Source organism: Amborella trichopoda, chromosome 1, assembly GCF_054954075.1.
Source record: "Amborella trichopoda isolate Santa Cruz 75 chromosome 1, AtrichopodaSantaCruz75HAP2 v2.0, whole genome shotgun sequence".
Taxonomy (NCBI): Eukaryota; Viridiplantae; Streptophyta; class Magnoliopsida; order Amborellales; family Amborellaceae; genus Amborella; species Amborella trichopoda.
In genome coordinates, this window is record NC_142336.1 from 2,854,696 (window position 1) to 2,873,777 (window position 19,082).

Sequence of the window (19,082 nt, forward strand, 5' to 3'; positions counted from 1 at the left end):
AGTAACAACTGAAATCTGCATCTATTTGTTTAAGTTTTTTTAAAAATTCATACCACAACTGTGGCTTTGTAGAATACAGTCGGGATAGAATATTTTAAAATTTTTTCGTATTATGAAAAAGTGTGTTTTAAACGATTTTATGAAAACTACGCGATTTCTTGCCGATCTTTTAAAAAAATGGCCGTTTAAAACTGTTTCCATAAAAACTCCGATTAAAGGGCGATTTGCTAACTATGGTAGAGCCCGGGAAATACAGTGAATAGATAGTATGATCCCGCGAGAGCATTTTAGCTCTTGGCTTTTCGTTACGGGGCGAATAGATAAATGACATGGCGGTAAAACGGTAAACGGAAACCAGTTATGGAAGACGCACTGTGTCTGCACCTGCCCAAGCTCTCGGGGGGAGCGTCAAGCGAAACCCTAGAAATAGTTTTGCAAACGCTGTGGAAAACCAGGAAAACAGGGCTTTCACATGATGAGAAAGATTACATTCAGGGCCTTCTCCTGATGCATTCTCAAGAAGAGCTCGACCCTGTAAGTGAAAAATGTGAATAAAACCCATAAATTTATTTCCTGCATTAGTTTATTATGCATAATTTTATTAAATTATCTGGCCCAAGTGAGAAAAGAATCAAAACCCATGTTTCAATTTCTATTATTATGCATCTATTTGGTCTCTGATCATGGTTTTCTCATTGTTCATTGAGTATTTTTTGTTGGGTTTTCTGCTTGGGTTTTTTCCATGAGCAGAAGGACTTTGTTTGCTTTATTGCGTTAATTTATTATATTCCACCATATAATCATCTATGTTTTTTTCTTTGTTTAATGCAAATGCTTGTGTTTTTTCTTGCCTTTGCGGAGAAAAGTTTAGTCACAGTATTTGATATTTCAGTATTTGTTTCTATTGATTTCTGGCTGCCTTTATGCTGCATTTCCCATGTTTAGAACCTGTCTTTCTTTTTCCAGAAATTTGTTCATTTGGGGCTTAGTGGATTTGATACATATCGAGCAATACATTTTATTGCTTCCCCTTCTATTTTATTCGGCAAAATGGGGTTCTCATTTTTATTTATTTATGATGAATTGAGTATATTTATTAAAGAATATTATGAGTTTTTCAGCTTACTAGGGGTTCTCATGTTTCTTTGAACACCATTCAATGCATGATTATTTATAAGTAAGATGACCTTTGGTGACTACAAAGGCACGTGATGTAGATACTTCGAGGCAGGTCAATTCAAGTGTCGAACTAGATTTTCTAGAAAAATTGGAACTCATCGTTTTCTCAATCCTCGTGGACCCATGTTCATGCATATCGTAGCATAGCATATTGTATTGCTTGATTGTCAAGTTAATAAGCTTCCTGATAGCTAACTTCTTGGCTTGATTTTTCCAGCTTGACCTATCTTAGAACTGAAGATTCATTGAATCTAAGCAAGGTTCACTAGCTGTTCTCATCATCCTTCTCTGTGATAGGGTCATACCTTGCTTCAGAGACTGATCTTCCAATAAAACAATGTTCTGAAAATGATGTCGGGCACTAACATACTCCTAAATATATGATGTTCTTCACTTTTATATGTGTGTCTCTTGAGATTCCATTCTTTATAAGCTATGATTGATATTTTATTTGGGAGAGTATACTATTGTCCAATGGACTGCAGAAAACAATAGTCCTTTGGATCATCATTGTCGAAAGAAATGATGGAGGCTGCGAGCCACCAGAATTGGACGTGACCCAGTGGTGGGTCCAATGCTCTCTCCATTACTGTCTCTCATCTGATAATGACGACTCCAAACTATTTTGTCAAAGGCTATTTGCTTGTAGTATACTTCCCCCTTTCCTTTAATAATCATACAATAAAATGTAGTTTGTTTCTTGCATTCTATTAGCATGGTTAAGGAAAGTCATGATGAATGACAGTTAACTTCATGGATCTTTAGGTACTCGCATGTCTCCGTTCCCTTATCAGAAAGTGTGTACATGAGAACTTGACTGGGGATGATATCCAAAAGCTGTTTCCTCTTGAAGTTCCTCTTGAACTACAAAGTATTCTTGTACTACTGCTGCAAAAATATCAAAGCCAGTGGAAGGTGGATACCTCAAAAGATCAGGTCTAGTATGTTTGAAAGGATAGTCCCAGTGGACTATTGTCTATTCTCATGCATATGTTCACTCTCCCGTTCTTTGAGCTCTCCCTCTCTCCAGAAATAAGTACTTGTGTGACTGTCTATTGGTGATTTTTATTTCCATATTCTTTAAATTCTGTTTATGGCTTCTAATTGTTCCGTGATAATCCTTGTTTTGCTATGTTGGTAAGTATAATCTAGTAGTGATGCATCCATTCCCATGGTTTATTATCTTCTGTTTTTTTTGATGGTCCCATTGATTCCATGCTTTATTCTATAATCCAGCCTCAGTGGCCAAGACCAAGAACTTCATATCATGCTAAAGGCAATACATTGCCCACACAAATAGCTTTCTCTACTTTGGATATGTGGCCTCGCCAAGATGAGACAGAACAACGCTCGACTGTTGTTCCTACAACACCTTCTACTGAATTGAATCCTCCTCGCTTGCCTCCTCTACAACCCCAACACGATGATGGGCCGCCTCAAAATTTGGTAGGGCTGTATAAAACTTGGCATATGTGTGTTCTCACTTGAGATTGTGGGGAAATATATTAGTGATGTATAAATGCAAAGATTATGTCAGTAGTCTTTAACAAACACAACATGGTTTTGTCTATTTTTAATGTTAGAATTAGGATCGTGGCCAACAAGATAACAAACCCATCCATTTGTCTTCCATAGCTAGTTGCTCGATTCCCTATGCCCTTTTGTTCTTGTCTCATAAGATTATGTTGGGTATTTTTCTTTGGTGCATTTAATGCAAATGACATTATAAATTCTAAAGTCTTTTAACTATCAAACTGTTGCTTCCTTTATTTCCTTTTGTTGGAATAAGGATTGTGGCTGACAAAATAAAGAACTTAAAACTCATTTATAATCCACTAAATTCTTGAAATAATGTTTGGACATAATTTTTGGAATACGTTATTCAAAAGGCATATCATTTGTCTTTAATAATCACTTTAGATTCCTCATTTTATTTGTTAGAATCAAGATGACAAGCAAAATAAAGAACTCGTTTTACTTCTACTATATATTCAAATAAAATAAAATATTGGCATGGGAAATAATGACTATTCTTTTGCCAGATGTTTCTTCCCCGACTTAAGTCAATGACTTGGGCCATGGAGAATCAGAATTCAACACCTGCTAATAGAGTGGCTATCATCACTTTAAAGGTATGAGATAATAAGAACCAACATGAGGGGGCCACAGAAAATGGTTATCGATCTGGTTATGTATTATATAAACTGCACTGTAATCTGTTATAATTATTGGTTGCCAAAGCAACAGTTATTGATTGCAACTAAGTTATTCAACAGCCACTAATAACCTGAGTTATCTTTGGAAAAAAATGGTTTACATAGTCAGATTATAATTACATGAATTGGTCTATTGCAGCTTCAAGATTATGCTAATTCTCCTTCAGGAGAAACTGAGGAAAAGTTCCAGCTTTCCAGGGACACTCTTGATGCCATGTTGAGATCAATGGCCTATATAAGTGAGCAGCTTTCAAACGCTGTAAGTGGCTTCTCAGCTCGACTGTAATCTCTCTATTCTAATCTTTCTAAGTGATTTTTGCAATAATGAGAGTTTTGAAATTAGGGGATGTACCTTTTGTCGTTCATCAAAGGTGAAATTGCCCCTCTAACCAGCACTTGTTTATTGTATGTGCTTTCCCTTGTTGAAGATTACAAGAATCCCTTCTCATGATTGGCTTTTAAAATTACAATATTTGACCCTCAACTTCTAGTATAACCTTTTCATTAGGGAGCAATTTTCACAATTTGTTTGGGGTACATGAAAACTATATGCATGAGGACATATGTAACAGTTATTCTCATATTAGCATTAACTTTCCAAAACAAAAAGAAAAAAAAGAGAAAGTCTCATGTTAATATGACTTAATAATTAGTCATATTCGGCGTTGCTTTCTTCATCACATAGGGTAAACTTGCATTGGGACCTCAGCTACACAACACCTTCATCACCTAATAACTTCTTCTGTCCTTTAAAATAGATACCCCACAGTGAGAATTTTTATTGTACTTGTAAATCCTAACTAAAGTGCATGATTCCCCCATGGAAGTGATATGTCTACTATAGACTGAAGTATTTTTGGTCATTATGGGCTTTATATATTCATCAAACACACAGACGAGTGACGAAATTTAGTGAAAATTTGGTCATTTGTCTTTCTATAATATCATTTCCCTGAAACTAAGGGTAGAAATATTTTTTAAATCAAATGAAAATTTGGTTATTTGCCTTTCTTTGGAAGCTTTCGCTCTTTTTTTTCTTTTTTTTCCTTGGGATGTATACTGTGATCCACATGACTGTAGGAACTTCATGACCGAATGGTTATCAATGTCGCATTAATGGACTGTATGGTGTTTAGTAAGCGGGTCCCATTATAGAATTTCAATTAATGAACTGTGTGGGCCTGGCCTTACGTTCTCTTCATCAGTCTCCAACTAATTGAATGAACAGTGATAAGCCCAACAGTTATGGTTGTTATTATGACCATATGGATCATATACTTTTTCTTTCTGGTGAATATAACTCGACTGATAAGGGCATATTGCTTATAGGACATGCCTTCTTCTACGCCGCCAATGGCTCCGCCATCCAAGAAGCAGCGCCAATAGCTTGCACCCATGTAAACCGACGAGGCCAAGCACGTTCGATAAAATATTGCCACATGTGGGCCTGCCACATCAGCATGGTGCATCCATCCATGCTGAAGTGGCGTCCCCCATTGGTTGAGACATGAGAAGGATTCTTGTTGTTGTGTATGGTTTCCTTATGCCTGGAGGCTTGCAAGTGGAGCCCCTTGGTTGCTTTTGCCTCAGTGATGAGTACTTGCAATTTTATTTAGAGTTAAATCAGGAAAATCTCTCTCTCTATATCTTTTATATAAATTATAGTCATGCCATTTAGTTGGGTTTAATGAAAATTGGGGGAAAGGGAGGGATTGGATTGTTGATTGCTTGGAATTTTGTTGATTTTTATGTATTTTAGAGAATATCTTGTTCATTTATACATTTCATTTGATTATATTGTGGGCACGGTTTCTGTGAGTCCATGTAGAAATGAGCCACCTCTTAAAAATCTATTTTTGAGATGGAGTTTTTTACTTCATTTTTAAGGACATGTGATTGGAGATCATGAATACGAATAAATAAATAAATTTTGAAAACTAGAAATAATAATTATATTAAAAAAACATTTGGACCATTAGTTTCAATTATTTTTAGATGGATCACCTATTTGCATCTATTTTTAAGATGGATGCTTTACACCTTGGGACTTCACATTGTAGAAATGCAGTCCAGCTCTGTATGAAACAATTTTCCTTCATTTTTTTTCATGAAGCTTAGGACTTATACTAGCCTTTTCCCTTTTTAAGAAACTAAAGTTCATTCTTAAGCCCTAAAACCCAAAATCATCCCTCTCTCTCTCTATGATGGTGAAGGAAATCATAAGCAACTACTACCAATAATCCTCTCTCTCTTCAATGATGCAGTAAATCATGACACTATATTCATCTTGATCATGAGATAAAAAATCACTGTTATAAAAAATCATTGTTACAAATTACTCTACTCTAGGTTAAATTCCCCACCATTTTGGATCTTCTAAATTCATATTTAAGGGCACAAAAATGATTTTCAAGCCATCATAAGGGGTTTTTGGCATCAAAATTGTACTTCATGATGGAGTGTCATAAAGCCACAACCTCAGGCTTCAAAAAATGAAAAAAAGTTGTTGCAGGGCCACGACTTATCTCGCCAAAAATTGTAATTAAGGGTTTTGAAAAATTCTGGAATTGATCTTCTCCATTTTGACAATTATTGATCTAAAAAATAAAAAAAATTAAAAATTTCATTGAAGAAATTTATATAGGGTCGAGGCTCTAAACGATCAAATTAGAGCCCACCTCAAAAAATTCATTAGAAGGGGTGGTTTTGATTCCCAAATATCCTCAAATTGATCATTTTCACATCAAGATGCATGAACATGAAAAAAATGGATTTAAAGTTTTGAAAATAATACATTTTGTAATGTATTTTTGGACCATTAAATTTTCAAGTTTTCATAGATCTGTTCGATCTATACTATTTTTTAAGCTTTAAATTTTATAATTAAAAATAAAAATATATTTGAAGGCTTTCACAAAGATTTTTAGTATTGAAACCGCATTTCTGGACACTATTTGAAAATGCGTTTTACATTGATTGTTTAGGCCTCGGCTCTATTCAAACCGCACCCTTAATATTAATGTATCTTGTGACTCTCCATTATCAAATAGTCAGGAGCTTCAAATTTCAGAAATAAATAGTTTATACAAGGCCTATACTTTAAAAATTAAAGTAAAGCAGCATCACATAAACCCCTTTGGAAGATATAGTTCATGCAGCAAAAAACCCATCATCATGACATAAAAATCAAAGATATAAAAAAAAAATAGATCTTAACCCATACATAAATGTATTATAAGTTATAACATATTATCATATGGATAAACATACAATGAGACCATTTATGTTTGGTTAATGTGGTCACAAATAATCTTGACCATTGAAATTTTTTTTTTTTGACCATTGAAACGAATTTTTTTTCGAACTTTATGATATAGCCAAGCTATTAGATTTTATGGTTGTACGTAATGCATTTGATTCTTGTTATAGCTTTAAAGTGGTGCAATTTGGCTTACAACACATTACTTGGGCTGTCTTTTTTCAAGTATTTACAATTCTTTCAATTTTGTGCTACTTATGGAGATTAAAATTTCACAATTAGGACATAAAATTTCACAATTAGGACTTAAAAATTTTACAATTACTTTTCTAAAGCAAGGAAAAGTGTTGCATGCGTCTGGTCGGGGGAGCATAACTATGCTTTATGTCCCCCAAGGTATCATACATCCATCTTTAAGATAGATGGAGAGTTGTGGTCCCTCTAAAAAAAATAAAAATCCTTAAGTATATTTTTTTTCTAAAAGAATTATCATTTTTATTTACTTATTATTTATTTTTTTACATATTAATAATCTCTATATTAGATATTACATGTACCTAAATTTTAGACTTAAAATCCATGGCGAAAATGAGTGGTGAAGAAGGGACATATATTTATAGGAAAATAGTTTGCTAGGGTTGCAACCTTATCAAAATAAGTAAAGCCTCACCTCATAATCCATTGAAAATTGCAATTCAAGTGTTGAAAAACCTTGAATTCAATCATCTCATCTTGAATATTATGGTTGTGAAAAAAAAAAAAAGGATTTCAAATTCTAAAAATAGTGTATACTGCAACAATGTCAATTTCACCCTAAAAATAACATTCACATATCTACAATATCGATACCATTTTTTTAACTTCAAATTTTATTTTTGATATTGAAAATTGATTTTAGGGCCAACATGAAGATTTCCATTGTCGAAAATGCTTTCCGAAAGACGATTTGAGGTGAGGTCTTTTTTTTTTTTTGTTTTCATAGAGCCTCATCCTACTTATATAAGACACAAAAAAAATGGTCCGTACAACAAGAGTTGCTGCCTAAATAAAAAAGCGGGAAAAAATATTTAACCATTAAGAAAGATTGGCGCCACATTTTAAAGAGAGGGGCGGCTTTCAAATTTCTCAGGCACTGTACCCCAGATATTGAAGGATAAACACCCAACTGCTTCCTGTTGCTGCTGAGAAACTCTACAATTTGCAGAGAAAGAGTGGATCGGTATACGAGAGAGAAAGAGTGGATCCGTATACGAGACGAGAAACCCTAGAAGATCGTTTCTACACTGATTTTGCCGACAAACCTAAAATTAACAGAAGCCCTAATTTTCACAGAAACCTAAGTTTCTCAGATTTCTCTTGAGATAAATCGGAAAGATTGTTCCTGTTGGCTTCTTCCTTTGAGACACAGAAACTCTATAAATTTGCATAGAAACCTTGAAGATTATATATATATATATTCTCCAGATAAACCCTGAAGTTTATTATTGCATTACAAAGAAACCCATTTATCTTATGTCAAAGAAGAGAAAAACAGTTATCAATCTCCATGGATCAATCAGTAACCCTCCTGCAACTAAAGGCCCGCAAACTTGAGAAGAGGGGCAATGTCTTTGTACTAACTCTAACAGGCAACGGCAAACATCAATTCAATCCATCTTCCATTGAAGACATAACAAAAGCTCTGGACTTTGTTCACATGGCCCCTGGTCCGAAAGCTCTGACCACCACAAATGAAGGCAAGTACTTCTCTACTGGCCTCGATCTCAAATGGATTGAGCAAAACCTACCATCTTGCCTCAAAATCATTCAGCTAAAATTCGAAGGTCTAATGTGTAAAATGATGAAACTAGGGTTACCCACCTGTGCTGCAATTAATGGCCATGGATCGGCAGGTGGGTTCATTTTTGCCCTAGTCCATGATTACAGGCACTTGAAGAATGATAAAGTTGCTTTCTATATGGGTGAAATAGACCATGAAATGTTGATGCATAGAAGTTGGATGTCTGTGATCACAGAGAAAGTACCACCTTTTTGTTTGAAATCGGTGGTTTTGAAGGCCCACAAATTTGCAGCTTCTGATGCTCTTTGGCGTGGTTTGGTTGATGGTTTTATGGGGTGTTCAAAGACGAATCTGGAGCAGGCCATGAGGGAAGGGAATGCACTTGTGATGAGGAAATGTGACATGGAGGTTTATGCGAGCCTCAGGTGCAGACTTTACTCCAGCATGATCGAGGAGCTCGAGGCACATACGGATCCTTATTCATTGCCGAAGTGTTCATGGCTTTAAACTCGTTCTCTTTATCTCACTTAACTACACGTGAGTGTTCAAAATAAGATGGGTACCTCTGTTATGATGCTATGATCACATGTTTGTGAGATGCCTGACTTACAAGGAGAGCTTATTAATTCTCCCATAAGGGTGGCAATGGGCAGGGCCTTGGCCATTGTCCCTATAAAAAAAAGAGGACTGGGCTCTGCCAAATCGAGTGGTCGGCACTAACCCAACCCTGCCCTTGGATCATAGTTTGTGGCGCCCGCCCTACTTTTTTAGGGCCGGGCCATGCCGGTCTATTTGCCCGCTCTATTCTTCTGAAGAAAAACCTTAAAACAATTCTTTCAAGAGAAAAACGTATATACTATACTTCTAAAGGAGTATATTGTATACTTCTAAAAACAATTCTTTCAAGAGAAAAACGTGTAAACTATACTTCTAAAGGAGTATATTGTATACTTCTAAAGGAGTATATTTTGCATCCATCCCCTTATTCAAGATACCTACTTGGATGGATTTTTTATTCCTGAATTTTGGGGACCATTTAAGAATCACTAGATTATTTAAAAAAGAAAAAGTTTATATAGAATTGAGGCTCTGAACAATCAAATTCGAGCCTACCTCAAAAATTTCACTAGAAGAGATTGTTTTGATGCCCAAATATCATCAAATTCATCATCTTGACATCAAGATGTATGGGCATGAGAAAAAATGGATTTCAAGTTTTGGAAATAGTGTATTTTGTAACACAGATATGGACAGTCAATCTTCCAGAGTTTCAAGTTTTCATAGATCCCTCGATCTATACTATTTTTGAACATTTAAACTTTATAAATAAAGATGAAATATATTTTAAGGCTATCGAAAGGATTTCCAGTTTTGAATTTTGAGCTTTTGATCCTGCCTTCAAAACTATCCTCATTCAATATTGAATTTTGAGCTTTTGATCCTGCCTTCAAAACTATCCTTATTCAATATTGAGACATTATTTTTTCTAGTATAGAAAGTCAGTCCAATTGAAGAGGTTACTTCCTGAAAATGTAGGGTCGTAAAATTACTCTTCGGGTTTAACCGAGGGAATAAATACACAGTACACATCCAAAGGAGTATAAAATCTTTTTGCCTTAGGGAAACCCTCATAAGGCCTAGTTTGGGTTTGTCGCCATTGCTGAGAAACCCTTTCCTGTATCCATCAACCTCCATGGATCAATCGGCACTACTGCAACTAAAGGCCTGCAAACTCGAGAAGAAGGGCAATGTCTTTGTCCTAACCCTAACAGGCGATGGCGACCACCGGTTCAATCCATCCTCCATTGAAGACATAACACAAGCTCTTGACTTTGTCCACAAGGCCCCAGGCCCAAAAGCTCTGGTCACCACAAATGAAGGTAGGTACTTCTCTAATGGCCTCGATCTCAAATGGATTGGACAAAACATGCCATCTAGCCTCAAAACCATTCAGCCAAAATTTGAAGGTCTACTGTGTAAGATGATGAAATTAGGGTTGCCCACCATTGCTGCAATCAATGGCCATGCGGCGGCTGGTGGGTTCATGTTTGCCCTAGTCCATGATTATAGGTTCATGAAAAATGATAAAAGTGTTCTCTATATGAGTGAATTAGACCATGGAATGTCATTGCCTAGGAGTTTAATGTCTGTGATCAAAGAGAAAGTGCCACCTTCTTGCTTGAGAGAGGTAGTTTTGAGGTCCCAAAAATTTACAGCTTCCGAAGCTCGGACACTTGGTTTGATCGATGGTTTTTCTGGGAGCTTGGAGATAACTTTGGAGCAGGCAATGGGGGAAGCTAATAAACTAGCAACGAAGAAATGGGACATGGAAGTTTATGCGAGCCTCAGGTGCGCGCTTTACCCAAGCATGATCGAGGAGCTTGAGGCGCATAGGGATCCTTATATATGGCCTAAGGGTTCGAAGCTTTGAACCCTCTCTCTCCCATTTAGCTGTATTTTCTGGTTCAAAATAAGATTGGTATCTATGGTTATGATGCTATCCCAAAAATGTCCATGAGGCACTTGAATTGCATTCTGATTTTCTGAAAGTTATGAAATGTTGTTCTCCTTCTCTCTCTATATACTGATGACATTGCTGGGTCAAGAATAAGATGGGTGTAGCTCTGTTTTTTTATGTAATTCGTGATGTCATCTCATGCGGCCTGAGTGCATTATCTGGCTTGAGCTATCTTCCTTGCTCACCTGCTCATTAATTAGAATCTTCTCCTGTTCATTAATTCTGTTGCTATCTCGCTCTCGTTCAGCTTGTGACTTACGCTTTACATTACAATGGGTACCTTTGATCTTGGTTTGTTTCAACATGTTTTATGGGAATTGTTGAATTGTAATGTGATATTCTTCTGTTCATGAATATTATAAGTTTATGCTTGGATTTGTGGTCACTTGTCTCCAAGTCCTGCTATGTTCTCGATTGTTAACATTTTAACTGCTTTTCTAGTTCAAATAAGAAAGGGTGAATCTAGCTTTTTGCAAATTCACTGCACCTAGACATGTTATTGGATGATTGAACTATACTGTGAATTTCCGGCCATTGTGAATGTACAATTCACTCTGTCTCTTTCTCAACATTGTATTTCTAACAAAAAGTTAAAACTATTAATAAGATGGTTTGCTATGGTACCAGACCATCACACCGTGTATTGGATGTTTGAATTGTAATTTGATTTCTCTACTGTTTGTAGACGATAGTATGGTATCACAGTCTCCACAGTCTACCACACCTCTCTCTTAACATTTTCGTTGCATTTTAAAGATTACATGAGTAGCACTTTATAGGTCACCGTGATACCATAGATTGGGATCTCTGTCTATCTCATCTTGCTTGTGGAAACACAAACACATTCTTCCAAGAGTTCAGGTATAAGTCGGAAAACATAGAACTCAATAGTTAACACGAAAAAGGGTTGGAAAATGTTCTCATATAATATAAGCAGACACATCTCAACATGAACCTATTATTATTTTCTATTTGTTAAAATTTTATTTTATTTGTCAGAAAGGAATATTGAAGCATAGACAATGAGGGTGTCATGTTTATTGTTGCTTGTCTGAGAAAATAAAATCCAAGTTGAAGCTGCATGGGGAGTATATGAACAATATGAGGCACCCTTAATGCACATGTATCTGTGTTTCAATCCAGATATTATGCATGCATATAGGATTTCCATGGAAGTTTTCAATGTTGTCCCTTATCAGCTAAGACATATGAATTTCTGTCCTAGTTCCATCCATATTTGTAGATAAAGTTTATATGTGGCTATATGTTAACAAAGTTTGTTTCTATCTAATCATCCATATCGAAATATTTAGGAATGGCTAAGGTCACTTGCACCCAAGCTGGGGCTGAAAGGAAAAATACCCAGTGGTATCCCTCTCGGGATAATTACTTCATAGAACTTATGCTCAAGCAGGTTAATCAAGGTCGGTTGATCAGTTCGGGGTTCCACAGAGATGGTTGGAATGAGATGGCAAAGATGATGAAAAAGAAGTTTGGTAAGACATTTGATAAAGATAAATTGAAGAATAGATTCAAAACACTGAAAAAAATTTATCGCGAAGTCAAACAACTCCTCGGACAGTCTGGCTTTAGATGGTGTGATAAGAAAAAGATGGTGACAGCCGAATTGGCAGTTTGGGAGGAATTCATAGTGGTGAGTCTATAACACGAGCAAAATGCTGCTTCTAGTGTCTATGTATTTGCTATATGGATATTTGTGACAAAATTATATACCTTTACTTGCGCAGGAACATCCATGGGCTTCCAAATACAGAGTTAGAATTTTGCCGAATATTGATACCTTGGCCATAGCTTTTGGAGAAACCATTGAAGATTGGAGGCAAAGTCAAAGGGTTTGTGATACAAATCTTGATGACATCATGCCATTAGGAGATACTGATCAAAATGATTTGTCTGGTCACATGTCTGCTGCACAATCTGATGCTCCCCACATTGACCCAGTCGATGAACTGGCTGAATCATCGTCTTCGGGTGAAAATGCGAAAACGTCATCTAGTCAATCTAAGAGGCGCCAATCCGAAGCTCCCCCCTTTCTACCTCCCTTAAAGAAGCGAGTCATTTGTGAAGGAACATCAGAGGTAATGGAACCATTAGTGAAAACAGAGAAGATATTGACATCTCCCCAAAACCTTCAGAAACAGTGCTTAGAATCTGTGAAAGAAATTTACAAGGATGATGAATTAGACAAAGACCTCTTCTTGAAGGCTAGCGACCTGTTTCGGGATCCTTTGAATTCTAATGTTTTCTTAGCATTGAATCCCAAGTATCGAAAGAGGTGGCTGGATTACAAGGTTGGAAGGTCCCCCTAGTCAGTTGTTTTTCAGAACTATGTTTAAAAAGTTCCTTTAGTTAGGGGAACTTACTATTTTGTTTAATGCCATAGCTATGTTATTCAGAACTATGTGATGGCAATATTATCACCTCCGTTGTTGAGGTTTTTGTGTCTTTCACATCCATTTTTCTGGTTGCTCCTCCCTTATCCTGTCCTTTCATTACTACGACCTCTTAGGCCTCTTCTTTGATGGAGTTCTTCTTGTTCATCTTTCACCTTAGTTTATTTTGGGGTGCATGCTCTAACGAGTTTGTAGTATCCATGAATGATATTTGCTCATGGGCTTGTAAGGTTACCTGGATTTTATCAACTGTCATGGCCTTCAAGGCTCCAAGATTCTTCAATGCCTTTAACAATATTCTTACACTTGAGATCAAGTGACAGTGCTAATTTATCCATCTCTTGAAGATTTCCCAAAATTACCCCATTTCTTTTTAGCTGGTTTACTATCACCTGACCCCTTAGAAGTATTTTGAAATGTTCTTGGATTCGTTCATGTGCAATACCTTGAACTCAGGTTTAAGAGTTTGAAGGCACACTCTCATCACATTGTCAACTCCCATAAAATGAATTCTTAAAAATCTTCTTTGCAGCGGAAGTAACTATTCAAAAGTGGCTTCATCCATTTCTTGTGGATTAGAAATAGAGCTTTCTAATCCAACTTTCATGACTCCTTTAACAAACTTCTCTGATTTTGATTCAAATTAGCTTCTTCTTGATTGGTTGCTGGTTCTGCATATCCTGTTTTCAACAATTCCCGGGCATCTCGAGGCGCCAACAATGCCTTCATTTGAAGACTCCAATTCTCACAGTCATTTTTGCTGAAAAGGAGAACTTGTGGTCAAATAAAGGGAGCCGTTGGCTCTCATACCGCTTGTTGGAAGGAGGAAGGAGGTTTGAATCAACATTTTTTGCAAATGATAAGATAGTAAGTTCTCATTCCCACATTGCAAAATTATAGTCCATGCATACACACAATATTAATACCCTTGTAGACTATTCTGACTATTTTATGGACCTTATCTCTACCTTAACATGGATGATTTTGTCTCTACCTTATCATGGATTTGAAAGAGAGACAAATTTACATGGAAAAAAAGAAAAGGGTAAGTCAGTGGGGATTTGGGCTCCTACCCTTTTGGTGAGAATGGAGTCAAAAGACTTCATCATGGGGCTCGTTGGTATTACCGTCAATGCCCCAGCCCATTCTCACAAATTTACATGGAACAATTACAATATACACATACCAAATTCAACATTGCATGCTTTGTACTCCATACTCTCTTTCTTGAAAGTTGGTAGTATACACCAATTCAAATTTATATTATCTAGTATATTCTTCCAAGCTGTTCTTATTTATCTGATTGGGCTTTTTTTATAATTAAACATATTTATTTACTTTCCCTTAACTTGTCCCAAACCTGAGTAAAGGAGGTGGGTTATGTTAGGATAGGTAGCCAATACAAAACTTTGCCAAAACATTTCATGAATCCTTAAAAATTTTTCGTGTAGCCGATCCCACATAGTTGGGAAAAGGCTATGAGGATGATGATGATGATGATGATTCTACCCTTCACGCAAAACTTCCCAAAATTGCATTCTACATTTTATTAAAATAATTAAAGTAGCCTTTTCACCTCCCTCGGTGACTTTTGTCTACCCGCTTGGGTTTTTGCTGTGTTGTAACCTTCTCTACCATCAATACAATGTCAACCATTATCAAAAACAAAAAAAAATCAAGCTTATTTTCAATTTTCAAGAATAAGATGGTGAGCTCTTTGTTGTTTGTACAACTTGTAATTTCATCTCATGTAGCCGAATTGACTGTTTTGCTTGCCCTATCATCCTTGCTGATGACCTGCCTGCAATTTTCAACTTTTTGGCGAGCAGGGCCCTTCGCTAAGGCGACCCACTCTCCCCATTCCTCTTGGCCATCATACCTGAGGTGTTCAGCATCTCCATCTCGAGGCTCTACCAGTCTGGTCTTGTGCAAGGGTTTCAAACTAGTGGCCGTGGCCCTTGGGTGTCCCACCTTCAGTACGTGAATGACACTCTCCCTTCGCAGAGCCATGTGGACAGCCTTTGGACCTTTCTCAAGTGTTTCGAGATGGCCATGGGGTTCAAGGCTAATTTTGCCAAATAAAAAATGATAGGTGTCTACACCTGCCCTACCCTGCCCTGCCCTAGTTCATAGTCTCGTCAATTCTTGGGGTTGTGCAGTTGACCATCTACCATCCAGTTACCTCGGCCTCCCACTATGCTGTGGACTACCTAGACTATCTTTTATAAATTCGACAGGAGGTTCGCAGGTCGGAAGGGCAGGTTCTTGTCTAAGGCTGGTTGGCTAACCCTTATCAGAGCTACCCTTGCGAATACCCCAGTCTATCAGATGTCCCTTTTTTGCATTCCGGCCTCGGTTGCGGACCATGTTGAGTGTATGATGAGGAATTTCTTTTGGCAGGGGAGCATGGACACAAGTAACATCTCATCGCTTGGGACAAGCTGTGCCAACCTAAAGATTTGGGGGGCAGTCTTGGAGAGCATAATGTGGCTCTTCCGGCCAAATGTTGGTGGAGGTACATCACCCAACCGGAACACCTTTGGAGGGAGGTTATCAAATGTAAACACTGCTCTGGGGTTGATCATTGGACCCTTGATTGCAGAAGCAGTGGCATCATATCGGGCTTCTGGAGGTCTGTCCTTAGAAGTCGCGAGCCATTCCTCCAAAATATTCGGTTCGGACCTAGGGAAGGGAATAGGATCAAATTTTGGACCAATGTATGGGTTGGCCACACTCCTCTCAGGGATCAGTATCCCAATCTCTTCCGTTCTGTTTAGCCTGCAACACTTGCTCATCTGTAGCAGATAACTTTAGTGGTGCTGGATTTTCGAGATCTTGGAGGCCTAACTTCACGAGACCTTTTTTCGAACATGAGCTTGATGAGGTCAATTCTTTGGCTGGCTCCATTCAATATGTGTTCCTCACAAGCTTCTTTGGCTGGCTCCATTCAATCTGTGTTCCTCAGAAGCTCTGGCGATGATAGGATCATTTGGCCCCCCTCTCCCACAGGTTTTTTCTCAGTCTCTTCCTTCCTTCGCGGCCCCCTTCCTCCTCTAACCCCTCTGGCCTAGCCAGCACTCTAGCATCGAGAGCTTGGAACCCCTTCATCCCTCCTAGGATCCAGGTGTTCTGCTGGATTGCACTACATGGGAGAGTATTAACAGCCGACCAACTTCAGAGGAAAGGTGTCGAAACCCCAAACTGATGTGCCTTGTGTATGATGAACGAAGAATCCAACAACCACCTTTTTCTTCAGTACAATAATTCTCGGGCACTTTGGAGTACCATTTTATCCTGGTTTGATTGAACTTGGGTTACACCGAGTTCCATTGCCCACTCATTCTGAGCCTTACCTTACAGCACCATGGCCTAAAGCAGGAAGACTGTTGTGGAAAGCTTCGATTGCTGCCACGGCATGGGTCCCTTGAATTGAAAGAAATCATACAACTTTAGGGGTGAGTGGGCTTCGGTCGAGCAATTGGCTGAGAAAGTGAGGAACCTCGTCGCTGTTTGGGCCACCAACCATGACCTTTTCAAGACCTCTGCCTTCAGTGATTTCCACAGTAACTAGTCGAACTTACTGTGCCTTAACCCCCCTAGAGTCTCAAGGGCCCTCCCTGTGGAGACCTCTGGATAGGGGAGCCCTGAATTTTAATTTCGATGGTTGTTCTTTTGGCAACCCAGGATCCGCAGGCATGAGGGGCTCTTGCGCGATGGAGCAGGATGTATCTTGATGAGCTTCTCTAGTGGCACTAGAGTAGCTGACTCGACTTTTGCCGAGGTCTCCACCCTCTTGGAGGGTCTTCGCAAGTATGACCCTTCCTCAAGTCCCCTTCTCATAGTAGAAGGAGATGCCAAGAAAATCATCAAGCATCTCGCTTAGCCTGGCTGTGGCACCTTGACAACATTTTTGAAGAAATTATGTCCATCACCAGAGATCTTAGAGTCATCTGGCAGCATGTGTTTAGAGAAGCCAATTTTGATGCTGATAAGTTGGCCAAGGAGGGGGCTTCCTGTTAAAAGTTTTTCCCCGCCCCCGCCCCCGCCCAGCCTCTTAATGCGATACTTCATTGTTTTTTTTGTATATCGTTTGGACCCTGTGGGGTTATATTGCGTGACCCTTAGGGGTCTTGTATATTTCCTTATTTATGAAATAAAGTGAACTTTACTAAAAAAATATATAATTAATATTATTTATATCTAATATGATTTTTAGCATTATAAATTACTCTTAATTAATTTTTATAAGAAACTAATTAATTATAATAATTTAAATATCGTTTTTTTAAATTCTCTATATATAACTACTATTGATCACCTACACAGATTCACTACATTTATAATATCAACTAAAAATATCTGAAAATAAGAGAATATTCATTGAATGGATAGTTATATTTTTATTATTGAATGCATATTTGCACTCATATGAATATGATATCTAATTATACTTACAGTTTTGTAGTATTTTTATTATACTCGAATGTTATTCCATTTATTTGTGTAATTAATAAAATATTCAAAATTCCTATTCTATACATAAATTATCATTGTATTTATACATATTTATTTCAAGTCATTTATGTTTTGTTTTTACATGATTTAATTTAGGAAAAAGTTTATACAAGGTTGCAACCTTAAAATGTAGAATTACATCTGCACCTCAAAAATCTATCGAGAAAGGTTGTTTTAATGTTGAAAAACCCTCTAATTGATCATCTAGACAACAAGATGTATGATTGTGAAAAAAAAAAAAAAAAAATTGCGTCACAAAAATAGTGTATCTTGCAATATATTAATCTAGACCGTCCAATTTCAAGATTTTCATATGTTTATAGATCTACTTGATGTTAACTATTTTTGGAGTTTAAAATTTTATAATTAGACGTGAAAATAGATTTTGAGATAATCTTAAAAATTTTTTACACCAAAATTACATGTTAAGATAAATTTGGGATGTGCGCCTAAGGTTGCCACCTTGTAAAAACCACACCCTTTAATTTGTACATATATCTGATTTAACCACACCCTTTAATTTGTACATATATCTGATTTTTATTTTTTATTTTTTTTGAAATGTTCGAATATATTTTCCAATAGAATAGTATATTTCATTAATGATCAATCTTGTTTAGGTGATGTGAGAGAGATGCGTAACCCACACTTTAGAGAGATGGAACCCTGATACATTGATATTTCCTGCAAAGAGGCCTTTGGGTTTTGTTAAAAGTTTATATACTTAAATGTTGTTTTCCCCGCTTTTGGGGTGCTTGATTAAGTTTTGGTAAACTCAGGAAGGTTGATAATGGATTGTCGTTGCCCCTTTTCTATATGATCTGTAATGTCTTGGATTGTGGTTATCCCTTTTCTATATCACTCTATGATCTGTAATGTCTTCCTCACCTATTGTGTTTGTTTTTTTTTTCCCTCATGGGGGTAGGGGTGGCAATGGACCCGGACCTGACCTGGGTCTGGGTCCGAAAATTGGACCCTGCGGGTGAGGTTCGGGTCCAAAATCTTGGACCCAAACACTATTTAGGTCTGGTTGACTTCGGGCCCAACGGGTCCGGGTTTGGCCGGACACAACTCGACCCATTGCCATCTCCACATGGGAGATAGCATCCGGATTTTGGACCTAAATACTATCCGGGTCTGGTTCCAAGTCCCACATTATATTTTCAGGTTGAAGTCCAGGTCCAGTGACTTCAAGCCCAAT

At 37.4% G+C, this 19,082-nt stretch overlaps 3 protein-coding genes across 5 annotated transcripts; all 3 read left to right on the top strand.

Annotated features, from left to right (window-relative positions):
* The first annotated feature begins 234 nt into the window (after positions 1-234).
* Positions 235-5,190, top strand: LOC18427058 (uncharacterized). Its single transcript, XM_006836116.4, has 6 exons — positions 235-534; positions 1,945-2,115; positions 2,416-2,625; positions 3,222-3,311; positions 3,535-3,654; positions 4,725-5,190. The coding sequence occupies exons 1-6, from the start codon at positions 361-363 to the stop codon at positions 4,779-4,781; spliced, it is 822 nt and encodes a 273-aa protein (XP_006836179.1). The 5' UTR covers positions 235-360; the 3' UTR covers positions 4,782-5,190.
* Positions 5,191-7,708: 2,518 nt separating this feature from the next.
* On the top strand, positions 7,709-11,172 carry LOC18427059 (enoyl-CoA delta isomerase 1, peroxisomal). The gene has a single exon (XM_088854198.1). The coding sequence runs from the start codon at positions 8,201-8,203 to the stop codon at positions 8,939-8,941; it is 741 nt and encodes a 246-aa protein (XP_088710324.1). The 5' UTR covers positions 7,709-8,200; the 3' UTR covers positions 8,942-11,172.
* LOC18427060 (uncharacterized) lies at positions 10,097-17,543 on the top strand. 3 transcript variants are annotated; one of them, XR_016046114.1, is made up of 5 exons: positions 10,097-10,851; positions 12,266-12,606; positions 12,701-13,051; positions 14,014-14,233; positions 15,196-17,543. XR_016046114.1 is itself a non-coding variant. In XM_088854156.1 (4 exons), the coding sequence occupies exons 1-4, from the start codon at positions 10,128-10,130 to the stop codon at positions 15,247-15,249; spliced, it is 1,470 nt and encodes a 489-aa protein (XP_088710282.1). In that variant the 5' UTR covers positions 10,097-10,127; the 3' UTR covers positions 15,250-17,543. The 3 variants fall into 3 exon arrangements, 2 of the variants coding, with proteins under 2 accessions (XP_088710282.1, XP_020518503.1); XM_088854156.1 differs by lacking the exon at positions 14,014-14,233; XM_020662844.2 differs by lacking the exons at positions 14,014-14,233; positions 15,196-17,543 and having other exon boundaries at positions 12,701-13,418.
* The last annotated feature ends 1,539 nt before the right edge of the window (positions 17,544-19,082 follow it).